General features: G+C 44.5%; 2 protein-coding genes and 2 long non-coding RNA genes across 4 annotated transcripts; all 4 read left to right on the top strand.

Annotated features, from left to right (window-relative positions):
- Positions 1-649: 649 nt before the first annotated feature.
- On the top strand, positions 650-1,744 carry LOC9645696 (protein-L-isoaspartate O-methyltransferase). Its single transcript, XM_002969820.2, has 4 exons — positions 650-781; positions 829-1,102; positions 1,167-1,331; positions 1,378-1,744. The coding sequence occupies exons 1-4, from the start codon at positions 662-664 to the stop codon at positions 1,629-1,631; spliced, it is 813 nt and encodes a 270-aa protein (XP_002969866.2). The 5' UTR covers positions 650-661; the 3' UTR covers positions 1,632-1,744.
- Positions 1,745-1,921: 177 nt separating this feature from the next.
- On the top strand, positions 1,922-3,758 carry LOC9645697 (wee1-like protein kinase). The gene is made up of 9 exons (XM_002969821.2): positions 1,922-2,038; positions 2,098-2,161; positions 2,230-2,290; positions 2,369-2,494; positions 2,551-2,609; positions 2,658-2,767; positions 2,825-2,865; positions 2,927-3,075; positions 3,123-3,758. The coding sequence occupies exons 1-9, from the start codon at positions 1,959-1,961 to the stop codon at positions 3,567-3,569; spliced, it is 1,137 nt and encodes a 378-aa protein (XP_002969867.2). The 5' UTR covers positions 1,922-1,958; the 3' UTR covers positions 3,570-3,758.
- A 1,266-nt stretch (positions 3,759-5,024) lies between these two features.
- Positions 5,025-5,476, top strand: LOC9645698. The gene is made up of 2 exons (XR_002992359.1): positions 5,025-5,288; positions 5,344-5,476. It is a non-coding gene; the product is annotated as an uncharacterized LOC9645698 (long non-coding RNA).
- An 8,963-nt stretch (positions 5,477-14,439) lies between these two features.
- LOC112346269 lies at positions 14,440-14,904 on the top strand. Its single transcript, XR_002992358.1, has 2 exons — positions 14,440-14,726; positions 14,782-14,904. It is a non-coding gene; the product is annotated as an uncharacterized LOC112346269 (long non-coding RNA).
- The last annotated feature ends 1,005 nt before the right edge of the window (positions 14,905-15,909 follow it).

The raw sequence follows: 15,909 nt of genomic DNA on the forward strand, positions 1-15,909 counted from the left end.
GGTCATAGCATCAAGGTCGTCAGAAACATTCAACCAAAGGTGGAAATCAAGTGCCTGTGGATTGCCTTGGCCCTACAAGAAGAAGATTAAAGGATAGAAAAATAGAAAACCATAACGGGTGCCTGTAACGAGCTGGCGTCGAAATGGACGCTTCTTCTTCTTGTGAACAAGGGGCTCTAGTAGAAGGGAAATGCCCATCTTGTGCTTGCTTTCCAGATTCATGAAGGTAATCTCTGTGATTGTGGGCATGAGCTCGAAGAGCCTCACCAATTCATCCAGCTCCCAGCATCCTCCGATTCTCAAGGCTCCGGAGCTTGTCAAATTTCCTGTTGAGCTTGCAGTGAGCGGACATCTTCAGGACTTCTAGGCTCTCCGATTGGAAACTGGGTTTGAAGCTGCCAACCTCGAAGGTAGTATCGAGGAAAATTTCGTACGAGGTCCGCCACAAGGTGAATCTTTTGAGGCTGGCGCTCGACACCGTGAGACGGGCCTTGGACAGACCATAGACGTCGAGCTTCTCAAGACACTCGACGTCGAGCTCCCTCACAAGTTTGTTGGACACGTGTCAAGCATAGTCGCATGACACGTGTTTGCGACTACTTACTATTTATATTAGAGTGTCCACGTCGGAGAGAGTGTTTCTATAAGCGTTGCCCTATCCATGTGTGCCGCGATTGCCGGAGGAGCTCTGCGAGGCGCGTCGGCATTTGGAGCTGGATCGATCGCTTGCCACACTCGCAATCGCGCGGCTCCTAGGGTTTACTTCTTCCACGGGATGGAGGTGAAATTTCTCCTGCTCCTCTCTCTTCTCTGCCCAATCTTCCACAGGTTTTCTGGACGCCGCGAGCCAAGGACAACAAATCGCTCGTCAAGCTCCTCCGGGAGGAGGGCGCGGTGAAATCCGACAGGGTCGCCAGCGTCATGGGGAAGCTGGATCGCGCCTTGTTCATCGCCGAGGGCGAGAGGAATCTGGCGTACATGGACTGTCCAATGCAGATTGGATTCAATGCCACCATCTCGGCTCCACACATGCATGGCTCGTGCCTGGAGCTTCTCAACAAGCATCTCCAGCCGGGAATGCACGCTCTCGACGTTGGCTCCGGTATGAAAGAAATTTCTCTCGTTTTTTCTTCTTGGTTTGCATCCTCTGAAAAATTTTCTATCAGGAACTGGTTACTTGACCGCTGCTTTCGCTCTTCTGGTGGGCGATCAAGGTCGCGCTGCAGGAGTGGAACACATTCCGGAGCTCGTCGAGCAGTCGATCAAAAACGTTAGGCGATCCCCGGCGGCTTCACTGCTGGAGCCCGGCGTTCTTTCTCTGCACGTTGGAGGTAAAGAATCCATGACCCAAGCTATGAGACGAATCTCTTCTTACAGATGGTCGACTTGGCTGGCCCGAGCACGCGCCATACAACGCCATTCACGTTGGAGCCGCGGCTCCGCAAGTGCCTCAGCCACTGATCGATCAGCTCAAACCAGGCGGCCGGATGGTGATACCGGTTGGGGAGGGAGCGCAAGAGCTGGTGGTGATCGACAAGGGGCCCGATGGATCGCTCAAGCAGTGGACCGCGTCGAGCGTGAGGTATGTTCCTCTAACTAGCAAGGACGAGCAGCTCAGGGGAGGAGTATGATTGTAATTAGACTTTTGTAACTATCACGAATGAGAAGGCCTCTTGCTTCAAAAGTTGAAGGAAGCACCATCAAATCTAAAACAACGCATTTCCAGTTTTGAGAATGCTGGACACGCTCCGTGACATCCAAGATTACAATACAAAACCACAAAGACTTAAAAACCCTATTCTTTCATGATATTAATAAGAATAATAATAATAAGAACAAGAATAAGAATAATTTATGACAGTAAAAGTAAATATTTTCCTTGTTTTGAAATTCCCCCCAGTTTTTTAAAAGAGGAATAGGGTATAGCGGCCAGAGAATGCCGCTCTAGGGTTTAAGCAATGGAGATGGAGAGCGAGGCTCCGGCCGCGGCGCAGGATCTCCAGTCAGACGATATGATCTGCAGCCAGGACTTTTTATGGTATGCATTCCTTTTCCAATGATGCGATTAGGCGTTCTTGTTTTTCTCCCTTCTCACAGCACTGCCGATTATGTGACGCCCGTGGAGCAGCAGTTCACTGTGGATTTCAATGCTTCAGACAAGGTTCGTGAATGATTGGAAGGAAGGGAAATAAGAAAAGAAATCGTTTTTTTGTTTTTTTTTTCCACTAGAATGCTGTGCTCAATGTGCCTGTGGGTCTGACGCCTCTACGGAGCAAAAGACCAAGAAGTGGTATGTGTAGCTTTGCTTTGACAATCTTACACACTCGCTCAGTTTTTTTTTGTTCTTCTTTGTATGTTCTTTTCCTAGATGAATATTTGAACCAAGAAGCAGAGAATGCAAAGACATTGTCTCTGCGACAGCGCGTCATGTCCCCACCATGCTTCCGGAACCCTTTTGTTAACAGTGATGTGTTTCCCGAGAGAGCTAGGCAGGGTATGTTATTTTTGTTATTTTTGCATTTTTCCTTCATAACTTTTATTCTCATACAGGATGTGTCTCTGCTTTTGGTTCTTCATCGCGTTACCGTGAGGAGTTCCATCAAATCAAGGTATATGTGCTTAAATTTGTATGATTTACATTCTTACACCACTGTCAGGAAATAGGACGAGGTGATTTCAGCTATGTTTATAAAGTTCTCAAAAGACTTGACGGCTGCCTTTATGCTGTAAAGCATTCCAATCGGCGGCTGCTGAATGAGGGAGATCGGTTCGTCACTAAATCAAGAGACTATGGTATTGATTTGGCAAATTTTTCATTTTGCAGGAGGAAAGCACTGAGAGAAGTTCAGGCACTCTCGTGTCTTGGTGAGTTGGCTTTTTCCTTTCAATATTGCCACTGGCTTCTTTAAACTTAACCAGCTTCCAGGTTACCATGAAAACGTAGTGCGTTACTTCTCTTCATGGTTCGAGAATGACTTTCTGTATATCCAAATGGAGCTGTGCGAGACGAATCTACGAGACGAGAGCCTTGCATGGACATTTACGGAGAAGAAGCTGACCGAGGCGATGTTCCAAGTAAGCAGCTCAATTGTATTGTTTTCTTAGTTTGTCTTGCATGGCAGCTCTTAAACGCTTTGAAGCACTTACACTCGCATGGCCTTGCTCACCTGGACGTGAAGCCTGACAACATCTACATTCGCAAAGGCGTCTACAAGATTGGCGACTTTGGCCTTGCTTGTCGAATCGATGGAGCCATTTCCATTGAGGATGGGGACTCGAGATATCTCCCGATGGAGCTCATCAACGATGATCACAGTCACCTCGACAAAGCCGACATGTTTTCCCTGGGGGCGACTTTCTACGAGCTCGCAAGACGCTCGCCACTACCAGCGTCCGGAAGCCAGTATCAAGCCATCCGCCAGGGAAAGCTCGCTCTTCTTCCCGGATTCTCTCTTGTGTTCCAGAGCTTGATCAAGTCTCTGATGCATCCAGCAGCAAAAAATCGCCCCTCGGCTGCTCAAGCTCTCAAGAACGCGCTCTTCAAGAAGTCCTCATCAAAGGCTCTTTGAGAGGAAGAACTGAAGAGATTTTCGTGGAGGAATTTTTTCGGCAAGCGCGATCTGTGAGCTTCGATCTGGATAGGGTTCTACAAGATTAATCACCTGATTGGCAGTGATGATGACGAACTCTATATGACTGAGTCAAGCCCTTTGACTCCGTAAAAAATCCGATCCTAATATTTTATATCATCTTGAATACTTCTTGTTGTTCCTGTCCGTTCTCCTAAAAAATCTTGTTTCAGCCACCGGATTATCATAGGAAAAACCTTCACGCCCCTTATACAGTTCTGCCTGTGCACCGAAATCCACGTGGGATCTAGCAGTCTGCTCCCCAAAACCAGTTCAAAGCCTCTTTGCAACGTAGAAGCCAATCGGAGTGGCAGTTAAAGGAGCATCTCCACTCACACTTGATGCAAACCAGAGGGTACCTCTACCCTCAATGCCCTCCAGCAAGGAGGCAGCAGCGAATGCTCGTCTTGCACGGTTCTCAGCAGAATATTAGACTTTTACGGAACACAACTAAGGTCAGGTAAAGAGGAAGTGGAATTTGATCTGTTGCAGAATTCCTGCTTGATTGGAGATGGAGGTTTCCGGCAGGTTTTCAAGCTTTTCTTGAGCAATCTGGCAGCAAAGGTGGCAATTCGGCAGCAGAACGAACTCACAGAGAAGTTCAGCACTTTCCTGAATCCCAGTCTCATTAGCAAAGAGGCAGAAGTCCTAGATCGAAATTCTCCAATTCATCGACCCACTATTATTGTGTTCTCATTTTTGCTGAAAATCTCGCCATGGCTGGGAACCCTTCGCATTTTATACATGAGGCCCGGGAGGAATAATTTTTTATTGATTAACTTCTGATAGTGAATAAAGACTAATTATACATAATCTGCTAATTTAAATGGAGAAGTGCTTCTTATTTCCTTTCTATATATTTCCATAATCTTAGATGTGCTCATACAATCTCAGGCAGATGCTTGTGCTTGATTGTCAATCCAAAATTATAACACATAAATAGTCAGAATTTCAGAAGGAAAAATGTTTTGCATATCTTGAAATTTTTTTAAACATTGGAAAAATAACTTTTTAACATCACATCAATATCACTATAAAGTCTTTCAGATTAAAAACCCATTCCATGTCTATTGCATGTTGAGACATATATATTTGCCTTTTGGTTTATTAAATTTGGCATTAACCTTCTAATTCCTTTTTCTTTTCTTAGGATTTGATAGGCATTATCAAGGTATAATTTTTATAGTTACAAAAATCTCAAATTTGAAAAGTTTTTTATTAAGCATATTTAAGGAAATCAAATATGGTGGTGGATATTTTACCTTATATTTGTCATGTAATGAGTAATATATATAATTTTGTCATCATTTGAACAAGATAGTTAAAATTCTGTACTACAATAAAAAAAATTTAATTGTTATATTATTAATTAAATTTTATTCGCGGCGCTGATCTTTACAGGGCGATTAGATACGAAGAAATGCTGGCCTGGCTGGAACACGATCAAATAGTTGGCCTGACGTGTGTTTTCATTTTTTTCTCTACAGAAAACGACGAGAGCGGTCGTGGTATGCTGGCTGAGGAGCCATGGCTGCTTCTCTGGCCATCGCATATCAACAGGTGACTCGATCAACTCTAGGCAGTCTTCATCGTACAGGCAATGGAGCACTTGAATGAGAGCCGATGCGCTGGCGGTCTGTCATCCGAGGGAGCTTCCAGGTAGCTTTGAAGTCATTGAAGCGGTCGTAGCCTCCTGATAAAAGTGGCCCTCCAGGAATTATGCCCGGCAGCAGCTGATCGCTCCGTCACGAGCCTCTCTCTCGGTGGATAGACGCTTCATAATTGAGCTCCTCTCTTTCTCTACACCCATTCAATGATTCAGAAGCCTCTCACTCAATCTTCGTTTATAACTTTGCAGCAAAGGAGCCTCGATTTCCTGTAAAGATCGAGTCGCCTCTCGCCCGAAGCGATAGCCAGGAAGGAGCTCTGGCTTTTAAAGTCTTGCGTCGCCAAGAACAAGCAAGCAACAGCCACGACCTTGGCTAAAAACACCGAGTCTGTTCCGTCGTGTGCGTGTAGGATCTTCGAGCGCTCGCATCCCTCCAACTCTGGAATGGGTCAGGGTACGTTGTTGTCTCTCATTCACGCGACGTGTGTGGCCCTTCATCGCGTTTACCATGGGGAGTTCCATCGAATCAAGGTTGGTGGTGCGTGGAATTTGTAAGATCTTCATTCTTACTCCACTGAAATAGGACGAGGCGATTTCAGCTATGTTTACAAAGTTCTCCAAAGACACGACGGCTGTCTTTATGTCCAATCGGTGTAGCCTATTGAATGAGGGAGAGCTGTATGAAGAGACTATGGTATTGATTTGGCAGAGTTTTGGCGCTGCAGTCTCGGGTCTAGCTGGCTTTTTTTCTTTGGCTTCCTTAAAACTTTGAAAATGCAGTGCGCTACTTGTCTTCATGGTTCGAGAATGACTTCGTGTATCTACGCCTTGCATGGAGAAGACGCCGACCGAGGCAATGTTTCAAGCGGGTACATCACTCACGACTGCATGGCAGCTCGTAAACGCTTTGAAGCACCTCGCTCACCTGGACGTGAAGCCCGACAATATCTACATCTGCAAAGGCGTCTACAAGAGTGGTGAGTTTGGCCGAATCGATGGAACCATTTCCATCGAGGAGCGATGTTTATATAAAAGCTTTTAATTTTAATCTTTGTTAATATTAATAACTTACTACTCAAACAGAGTTGAGGAAAGACCAAATACCACAAGCTGTAAGCTTGATCTATCACCTGGACTGAGGTGGTGTGTACTTGGTTGCTGCCTGTGAAGCCTGTGGGTGAACCTTGGCCAGCAATTCCACCGCGATTTCCTGTCTTGCAGGTGGAGTCTCTGCCAGGTAGCCTTCTCTGAAAATGGTCCAGAGTGGACTCCCTGCAGCTGGAATGTATGGCAGTCTGTTGCGCATCGCTGCTGCCATGAGGCTGAGGGCGCGCTCGTTAAAACGTCTGACTTGGCCAAAGTCGATGCAAACCAATCTGGGCTGAACGCTTCCATCTTGCAGTGACGAGTGCACCCCCAGGTGGAACTCGAGGTCCCTGCCGTCGAGGTTGAGGACGTGGTGGAGATGCGCATAGAACCTCCCCATACTCCAAGCATACATCCTCCCTCGCTCCAGATCAATTGTGCCCGCTGTAATCATGTTGATATCTGACCCTGGCCACGCTTTTCCCTCCACTCCGAGCAGAAGCCTGGCTGTGGTCTTTTCCCCTGGCGGCGGAAGCAACAATTCCATCACATAGCCAGGCTGCGGCGGCTGGAAGCACTCAAGCGCGTCGAAGAACTGGAGGGGGCGGAGAATTTCGATCTCGTGCTTCTGCCTCCTCGCTGATGAGTCCGTGGGATTCATCCACGACAGGAAAACTCGCCGGTGAGTGCTGAACTCCTGTGTGAGTTCGTTCTGCTGCCGGATTGCCACCTTGACTGCGAGATTGCTTGAGGAAAGCTTGAAGACCTGCCCGAATCCTCCAGCTCCAATCAAGCAGGAACTCCATAAAAGATCAGATTCCACTTCCTCTTGAAGTCCTGCGTTCAGGAATCACATTAGTTTTGAAGAAACTAATGTGTAGAAAACTTGCCTTCTTTCTCCCGGACCCAGTGTGTAGGAATAATGATGAACACGACAAGCAAGACGATTCATATCAGAAGCAGTCCGAATCGTGATCAGATCTCTGGTGATTTCTGATTTGCTTGAAGTTGTATATATATACAGCCATATATGAATGAAAGCGTGTTGAAGTGAAATCCGTTGTTCTTGCTCCGCTTTTCTTTCTTGGTATCGGAGCTCAATTTCTGAACTCTTTCTTCTCTTTTGTGCCTCACATCATGAGCTGCAGCAAAGTTGGATTGATCTTGCTTCAGGGAGTCACTGCCTTTGATGGGAGGAGAGCGTTCAACACCTGGTCCGAGAAAATGATGCGCGTGCTGCAGATGGAAGAACTCTGGGAAATCGTTTCACCACCGACAATCGCTGCAGATGCTCGTACACGGCGAGCCCCTGCTGCGTTGGGAGCTTCAACTTCAGTGGAAGGAGAAGTCGTGGATGAAGAGGCAATTTGTGCCTCTGTTGCAGCAGCTCGACAACAGCTTGATCCAGGGGAACAAGCTGCACTGGAGAGGAAGGAATCTCGAGCAAAAGGATTGATTCTTTCTAAGCTTGCAGATGCCCTTATGATGCGTTTGCGTCATAAGAGTGCTTGTGAGATCTGGGCTCATCTCCACAACAAGTATGCTGTTCTTTCCCTCTCCAAGATCAGCATGGTCGAGACTTGCATTCGTGAGACCCGTTTTCATCCAGGCGAGAACTTTGAAGAGTTCCTCGCCAAGATGCAAGATCTGTGGATGGAGCTTGAAGGCAGTCCAGCGGCGTTCAACGAAAGCAAGAAAGTTCTGGCACTTTGCGAGGCCATGCAAGATTCTTCTTTTAGTTCTTTTGTCCCTACCGTTCGCATGATGTCGCTCAACTTTGAACAAGCTGAGCAAACTTTACGCTCGGAGCTTGCTGCGAGAGGTTTGATTGTGGACTTTGATCAGAGGCCTTCCCATGTTTTGATCTCACAGTCTACATCAAATGTTTCTGCATCAATCAATCAGTCAGGGACTGATTCAGCTCTATGGGCTGGAAATCATCGAGGCAGAGGAGGCCGCGGAAGAGGAGGACGAGGCAGAGGTCGCGGGTTTAGGGGAAATCCACAGCAGCAGCAGAATTCAGGGAATTCTGGTAAAGAAGCAGCAGTTCGGGATTGTTTTGTGGGCAAGAACAAACAGGAATGCTGGACCTGTGGGATGCCAGGACACTACTCCAAGGATTGCCCAGTTGCAGCTTGGCTGCAGTGCATGAACATAGGGCTCGCAGCAAATGCTCAGGAAGGGGAAACACAGGAACTTGCGGCATCATCTGAGGTAGCAGTTCCAAATGTTTCTGAAAAACTGACCATCGATTCAGGTTCAGAGAGACACCTGATGCAAAGCAAGTCAAACTTTGTGCAATTGCGTGCTGCAAAAGGGAAGTGCATTCGTGTGGGAGATGGAAGCATTTTACCTGTTCGCGCAACTGGGGATGTGCGAGTTCCACTGGGAAGAAAGTCTCTGCTCTTGAAGAATGCGTGGTATGTTCCAAAGATAGTGAAGAATCTGGTTTCTGTAGCCAGGCTTACGGATGAAGGTCTGGATGTGAATTTCTCCAAACATCAATGTCAAGTTCTTGCAAATGGTTGTCCATTACTGCATTTTCCCAGATGTGGTAACCTGTTTGAGAAGGAGATAGCTTTTGGAGAAAAATCGAACGCTCCTGAGATATGCATGATTGCAGATAGTTCTCTCTGGCATTCTCGACTTGCACATGCCAATCCCCCTCTCATCAGGCGTATGCAGAAGCAAGAGCTTGTGGATGGCTTCAACGACCACATTCTTCAAAGTTCAGCAAAATGTCACACTTGCATTCTTGGCAAGCAAACCCGTCGTACTTTCAAACCTGCTGTGATCAGAAGCACTCGTCCCTTGCAGCTCATTCACTCAGATGTTTGTGGACCCATGCGACTGTTTGCTCAGAATGGCACGAAGTATTTTGTGACATTTACAGATGATTTCTCCAGGCACACGGACGTATTCTTCCTTCGTCACAAAGACGAAGTCTTCAGCAAATTCAAGCAATTCGTAGCAGAAGCCGAAGTGAAAACTGGTCAGAGGGTTGGTTCTTTACGTACTGATTCAGGAGGGGAATACGTCAACAAGTCCTTTCAGCAGTTCTGTGCTGAACGAGGAATTCTTCATCAGCGCTCTTACTCTCATACCCCTCAACAGAATGGAGTCTCTGAGCGCAAGAATAGGACAATCATGAATGCAGTTCGGTGCTTCCTTCAAGAATCAAGACTACCAAAATTCCTCTGGGCTGAAGTAGTCGGATCAGCTGTGCATGTTCAAAACCTTCTCCCTCATTCTCGCAATCCCAACAAGATCCCAGAAGAGCTTTGGACTGGTCAAAGACAATCAGTGGTGCATCTCAGGTGTTTTGGTTGTTTAAGCTTTGCAAAAAGGGTGGATGAGCATCTCGGCAAGTTGGAGAGCAGAAGAAAACTGGCCTTTCTTGTTGGATACGATTCCAATTCAAAAGCATATCACCTGTACCAGCCTGGTAATCATCAAATTTTTGTAAGCACTGACGTTCGTTTTGATGAAGGAACACTCTACAAAGATCGTGTTCAAGAAGAAGGAAGCTCAGATCAAAACATGAACTGGACTCCGGAAGAATGGAGTTGGGATGGTGTTGAAGACGATAATGAAGATGACGATGATCTGACAATCATCTATCCCTCATCTCCTTTAGCAGACGATCATCCAACACCAGTCTCTGGATCTTTTCTTCTTGAAGAACAGGGCAATGTTGCTCATCGTGCACTCACTGGAGAAGTCGACAGGCTCACACGTGATCTACCATTCAATGTGGAGAACTATGGGCGGACATCATCTGGACGATCAATTAGAGCACCTCATCCCAAGCAATGGTCTTTCGCAGCAACAGAAATAGCTTCTGAACCAGTCAACTTTGGGCAGGCAATTCAAGCTCCTGATGTAGATAAGTGGATTTCAGCAATGCAAGATGAGTTGAATTCTCTTGATGAGAACCAGACTTATGACTTGGTGGAAGCTCCTGAAGGACGTGAAGTTGTTGGATCACGCTGGGTGTTCAAGCTTCACAGAAATCCTGATGGATCGATACAACGTTACAAAGCAAGACTTGTTGCTCAAGGATATTCACAAGTTCCTGGAGTGGATTTTGATGAGACGTTCTCACCAATTGTGAAGCAGACAAGTATCAGAATGCTTCTGGCTTTTTCAGTGGAGTTTGGTTTGTGCGCACATCACATGGACGTAAAAACAGCCTTCCTTAATGGGAACTTGAAGGAGGAGATATTTATGCGGCAACCCCCAGGCTTTGAGCTTTTTGGATCACGGTGCTCCGAACTCGTCTGCAAGCTTCGCAAGGCTCTTTATGGCCTTAAGCAGGCTTCCCGTCAGTGGTATGAATGTTTGGATTCTTTTCTTATAGATCTCGGTATGCAGAGGTTGAATAGCGATGGAAATCTATATCTTCTTCAGCAGGGTGATCACTTTGTTGTGATAGCAGTTTATGTGGACGACTGTTTGATTGTCAGCAACAATGACACTGTTTTGAAGGATGTGAAGATCAAGCTTATGGACAGGTTTGTGATGAAGGACTTAGGAGCTGTGCGGCACCTGTTAGGGATGGAAGTTGACAGGGATGAAGCAGATAGGACAATCACCCTCACACAGCGCCAATATGTGAAGAAGCTTCTCAACCAGTTCAACATGACAAGTTGCAAATCCGTGGCTACACCAGTCATCACTGGCATCAAGTTCACAAGCAAGATGGATGATTTATTTGATCAGCCCTCGGTCTACCGATCACTTGTTGGAGGACTACTCTACCTCGCCAACATGACTCGTCCCGACATCTCCTTTGCCGTTGGTCTCCTCAGCCGATACATGCAGTCTCCGAGTTGTTATCATTGGCAGATGGCGAAAAGAGTTTTGAGGTATTTGAAAGGAATGGCTGCTCATGGACTGGTTTACAAATGCTCAGGTCAGTCCAAACTTGTTCTTCAAGCTTACTGCGATGCAGATTGGGCTGGCAACTTGGATACACGACATTCAACCTCCGGAATTTGCTGCATAATTGCTGGTGCTCTGGTTTCATGGGGAAGCAAGAAGCAAACGACGGTTGCTCTTTCCAATGCAGAAGCAGAGTATGTAGCTGCTAGTACAGCAGCAAGGGAGATCATCTGGCTTCGTTGATTACTTGGAGAACTCAATCAACAGCAATCAGATGCGACCATTCTGCATTGCGATAGCAAAAGTGCAATCGCCATGTCAAAGAATTCTGTGTTTCATGCTCGTACGAAACATATAGACGTGCAGCATCACTTCATTCGCAAACATGTAGCAGCCGGAGATCTTCACCTGGAATACGTTCCTTCACAGTATCAGTTGGCGGACCTTCTAACCAAGCCACTTTCGGAGCAGATTCCACTTCCTCTTGAAGTCCTGCGTTCAGGAATCACATTAGTTTTGAAGAAACTAATGTGTAGAAAACTTGCCTTCTTTCTCCCGGACCCGGTGATGTCGAGCGTCCATGGTCATGTCCGTACAAGTCGAATAGGGAACCCTAATGTGCGCGCCAAGTTGGAACTCTTCCGCTGTGCAGGACGGGCATTCGCCGCTGCCTCCTCGCTGTCAAGGGTAGAGGTACTCTCTGGTTTGCATCAAGTGTGAGCGGAGATGCCCCTTTGACAGCCAGTTTGGTGAGGTCGATTGGCTTCTACGTTGCAAAGAGGCCCTGCATTCACGTCACAATGTTGCAGTTGATGTCTGCGTATTTTGAGCTGGTTTTCGGGAAGATCCCACAGGGTGGATTTTCTGCCCACAGGCAGCACTGTATAGGGGGCGTGAATGATAATCCGATGCCATGGCCACACTTGGAGGCTTCACTCTCCCACACGACTTGAACATGGTGCTACCCAAGGTTTATAGTGAGGGCCAGGCTTTTCTGAGAGAGTTTAGGCTTTTAGATGCCACCAAATGCGTAGGGAGGAACAGAGAGAAACACCATGGTTGCCCTTGTCCGGCTTTCAGCTCTTGCACATGCCAGAGTGAAACAATGAAATCTAGTCGATCAGCATTTCTTCATTGAAGGTTAAAAGGCACTGGGTGGTTTAAATTAATCAATACTATGTTTCTGCAATTAAGCCCTTTCATTTTGGTTAACATTTCTCCTTGGTAATAGAACTAATATTTTAAGTTGCCAAAAACACAATGAAACTAGAATTACTTTGGTAAAAGTTTTCTGTGGAATTTGATAATGGTTTGGAGGGCGGCTGAGGTATTTTGACGTCAAAATAGCCTAATAATTCCTTTAAGAAGTTGTAAAGGTACATAAGATAGCTTTCCAAAATTTCTTACCATTTGTTTTCTTAACATTTCTAAATATAAAAATACTCCAAAAATAAAAATACGTTTCCGAATACTGTATATTTGTAAAGATGGTATATAGATTTTTATAATTTTATCACGAACCTAAATATCTTTAAAGGTTTATGAGGTTCATAAGCAATATTTAGAATTTTATTTGATAATACAAACAAATACCATATTGTGCTAATTTGGTATGCCCTTTATGCAAGTTTATATGCTTGCTTACAGGATGTTTTTTAATGAGAAAAGCTGCACTTAGTAATGTAGCTTAAAGTTTGCATGTTTAAGCTTAGCGTTACCACTAAAGAAATCAGATTTATTGTGAAAGAAATATATTTTACTTCATAATTTTATTTTAGCAAGATTTATATCAAAAAGTAAATGTTAATAAAATTCTAGACACAAACTCATTCAAATGAAAGACAAATGAAACACGCAACCTTTTGTATTAATAATAAACTCCCTCACTGTCTATCACTATAAAGATATGGGTATTAAAATATCAACTTTTTAAAGAGATTCAAACTAAAGCTGCGTGTGAACACTACAGCCTTCATTACATTCCTCCTCAGCAGGAAGTGGCACGTAGACTGGCATATTAGTCTTAGCTGCAAGAGGCACACCACTTTGAAGCCGGTCCCTTCTCCACGAAGGCAGCCACGGAATTGCTCTCCCAATGCCTTTGATCGCATCTAGAAGCCCTTGCTCCCTCAATTCATCAAGGCCTTTTACAAAGTCTCGAGGGTAATTACACGTTAGCTTGGTGAGCAACTGCCCAAGCTTTTGAAGTGTGATATCCTGCTCCTGCTCATCACTTCCGTCCCTAATAAACCGCTTGATGGCAATGGCATTAGCCAAAAGCGTGCTAGGAAAGTTGGAGATTTGATCGTCCACCACAACCACCATGTTTAACTCCCGCCCAAGCCTGGAGATATCCTTGAGCCCCCCTACACAGTGCTGCCTGTAGAGCCTGTGCTCGAAAATCCGACCCTCAGGATCCAGCAGTCCCAGTGCAGCTTCCGCATACGCCTGCGGAGAGGCCGTCCACAAAACCAGCTCGAAACGTGCAGCCATCAACTGCAAGAAGTCGTCAACGCAGGGCCTCTTGGCAACGTAGAAGCCGTCGCCCTCACCACACTGGCAATTAAAGGGGCACCCCCGCTCACACTTGATGTAAACCAGAGTCTCATCTAAATCAAGCACCAGGGTACCTTTACCCTCGAATGCTCTCGAGCGCGGAGGCAGTAGCGAGTTCTCGTCTTGCACAGCGGCGATGGTGGTGCACCGCTGCAAAGTCACCTGAGAGTCGAAGTACCTGGATCGCTGCCCAAACTTGACGCGCAACATTTGGAAACCTTTTCTGAATTAGGGTTCATCCAGCCCTAATACATCCTTTATATATACAACCTTTAGAATTTGGTTAATTAAGCGAAGGCCTTTTGACTAAAGCTTCTGTTCTATTGCCATTGTGGCAGCGTCGCCAGCGCAGGCAAGAAGAGAGCGCGGCGACGTGATCGTCATCTCCGGCCCGACTGCCGTCGCCAAGTCGCGCCTGGCGCTCGCGCAGCGGCTCAATGGCGAGAGTGTGTGCAGGTATCGCTAGATTTCCGATATTTCATGTCTCGACTGCCAGAAGCCTCACTCGCGATGACTGGTATCGCACTCTCAATCATCAAGGTAAGAGTTTTGAGCGGAGTTATCTACGTGGTTTGTTCTCACGCATCTGTCAAGTTTGCAGGCATCCGAAGAACTTGGGACACAGATAATGGACTCTGCTTCAGCTACCGCTCCAGAGAGCTCCTGTGCTGCTTTCTCTACAGGCGCGGCGCTGATCTTTACAGGGCGATTAGATACGAAGAAATGCTGGCCTGGCTGGAACACGATCAAATAGTTGGCCTGACGTGTGTTTTCATTTTTTTCTCTACAGAAAACGACGAGAGCGGTCGTGGTATGCTGGCTGAGGAGCCATGGCTGCTTCTCTGGCCATCGCATATCAACAGGTGACTCGATCAACTCTAGGCAGTCTTCATCGTACAGGCAATGGAGCACTTGAATGAGAGCCGATGCGCTGGCGGTCTGTCATCCGAGGGAGCTTCCAGGTAGCTTTGAAGTCATTGAAGCGGTCGTAGCCTCCTGATAAAAGTGGCCCTCCAGGAATTATGCCCGGCAGCAGCTGATCGCTCCGTCACGAGCCTCTCTCTCAGTGGATAGACGCTTCATAATTGAGCTCCTCTCTTTCTCTACACCCATTCAATGATTCAGAAGCCTCTCACTCAATCTTCGTTTATAACTTTGCAGCAAAGGAGCCTCGATTTCTTGTAAATATAAAACAAAATAAGATGTATAATTTGTATAACACACAGAAACAAAAACACACCTATATCTTAGAAGTTTGAAGTTGCAAAATTCAAAACAAAATGGTTGCACTATTATACCAAGTACATGTAAATTTAAATATTATTTCAACTATCTATTTATTTGCTAAGATGTCTTTTGTTATACTTAATTCATCTATAAAGTATAACTTAATTAACTTAGTAAATTAATTACATACTTAAGTGCTAAATATAAATATATATTACTATTATCTCCATATCTCTTTATATATATATGTACATATATGTGCATATATATATATATATATATATATATATATATATATATATATATATATATATATATATATATATATATATATATATATATATATATATATATATATATATATATATATATATATATATATATATATATATATATATATATATATATATATATATATATATACACACACATATATATATATATATATATATATATATATATATATATATATATATATATATATATATATATATATATATATATATATATATATATATGTATATATATCTTTATATAAATATATAAATAAAAATATATATATATATAAAAATAATTATATACATATATATATCTGTGTGTGTCTCTCTCTGTGTGTGTGTGAGTGTGCGAGAGTGTATGTGTGAGTGCACACACGTTTCTTTCCTTTTGTATGTCCTTCAAAGACACAGAGAGAGAGAGAAACAGTCTCACACACTCTCAGTGGGGGAAAAGAAAAAAAAACAAATATATATATGTTTTATTATAATATATATATATATATATATATATATATATATATATATATATATATATATATATATATATATATATACATATATATATATATATACATATATACATATATATATACACATATACACACATATATATATATATATACATATATATACACACACA

Source organism: Selaginella moellendorffii, unplaced genomic scaffold (assembly GCF_000143415.4).
Source record: "Selaginella moellendorffii unplaced genomic scaffold, v1.0 SELMOscaffold_13, whole genome shotgun sequence".
In the NCBI taxonomy this organism is placed as follows: Eukaryota; Viridiplantae; Streptophyta; class Lycopodiopsida; order Selaginellales; family Selaginellaceae; genus Selaginella; species Selaginella moellendorffii.

Bases quoted from the DNA above. Each gene is read 5' to 3' on its own strand.
- LOC9645696 (XM_002969820.2), top strand. From the start codon at position 662: ATGTGTGCCGCGATTGCCGGAGGAGCTCTGCGAGGCGCGTCGGCATTT. The intron at 782-828 runs GTGAAATTTCTC...AATCTTCCACAG, and splicing joins ACTTCTTCCACGGGATGGAG to GTTTTCTGGACGCCGCGAGC. The intron at 1,332-1,377 runs GTAAAGAATCCA...CTCTTCTTACAG, and splicing joins TCTTTCTCTGCACGTTGGAG to ATGGTCGACTTGGCTGGCCC.
- LOC9645697 (XM_002969821.2), top strand. From the start codon at position 1,959: ATGGAGATGGAGAGCGAGGCTCCGGCCGCGGCGCAGGATCTCCAGTCA. The intron at 2,495-2,550 runs GTATGTTATTTT...ATTCTCATACAG, and splicing joins TCCCGAGAGAGCTAGGCAGG to GATGTGTCTCTGCTTTTGGT. The intron at 2,866-2,926 runs GTGAGTTGGCTT...ACCAGCTTCCAG, and splicing joins TCAGGCACTCTCGTGTCTTG to GTTACCATGAAAACGTAGTG.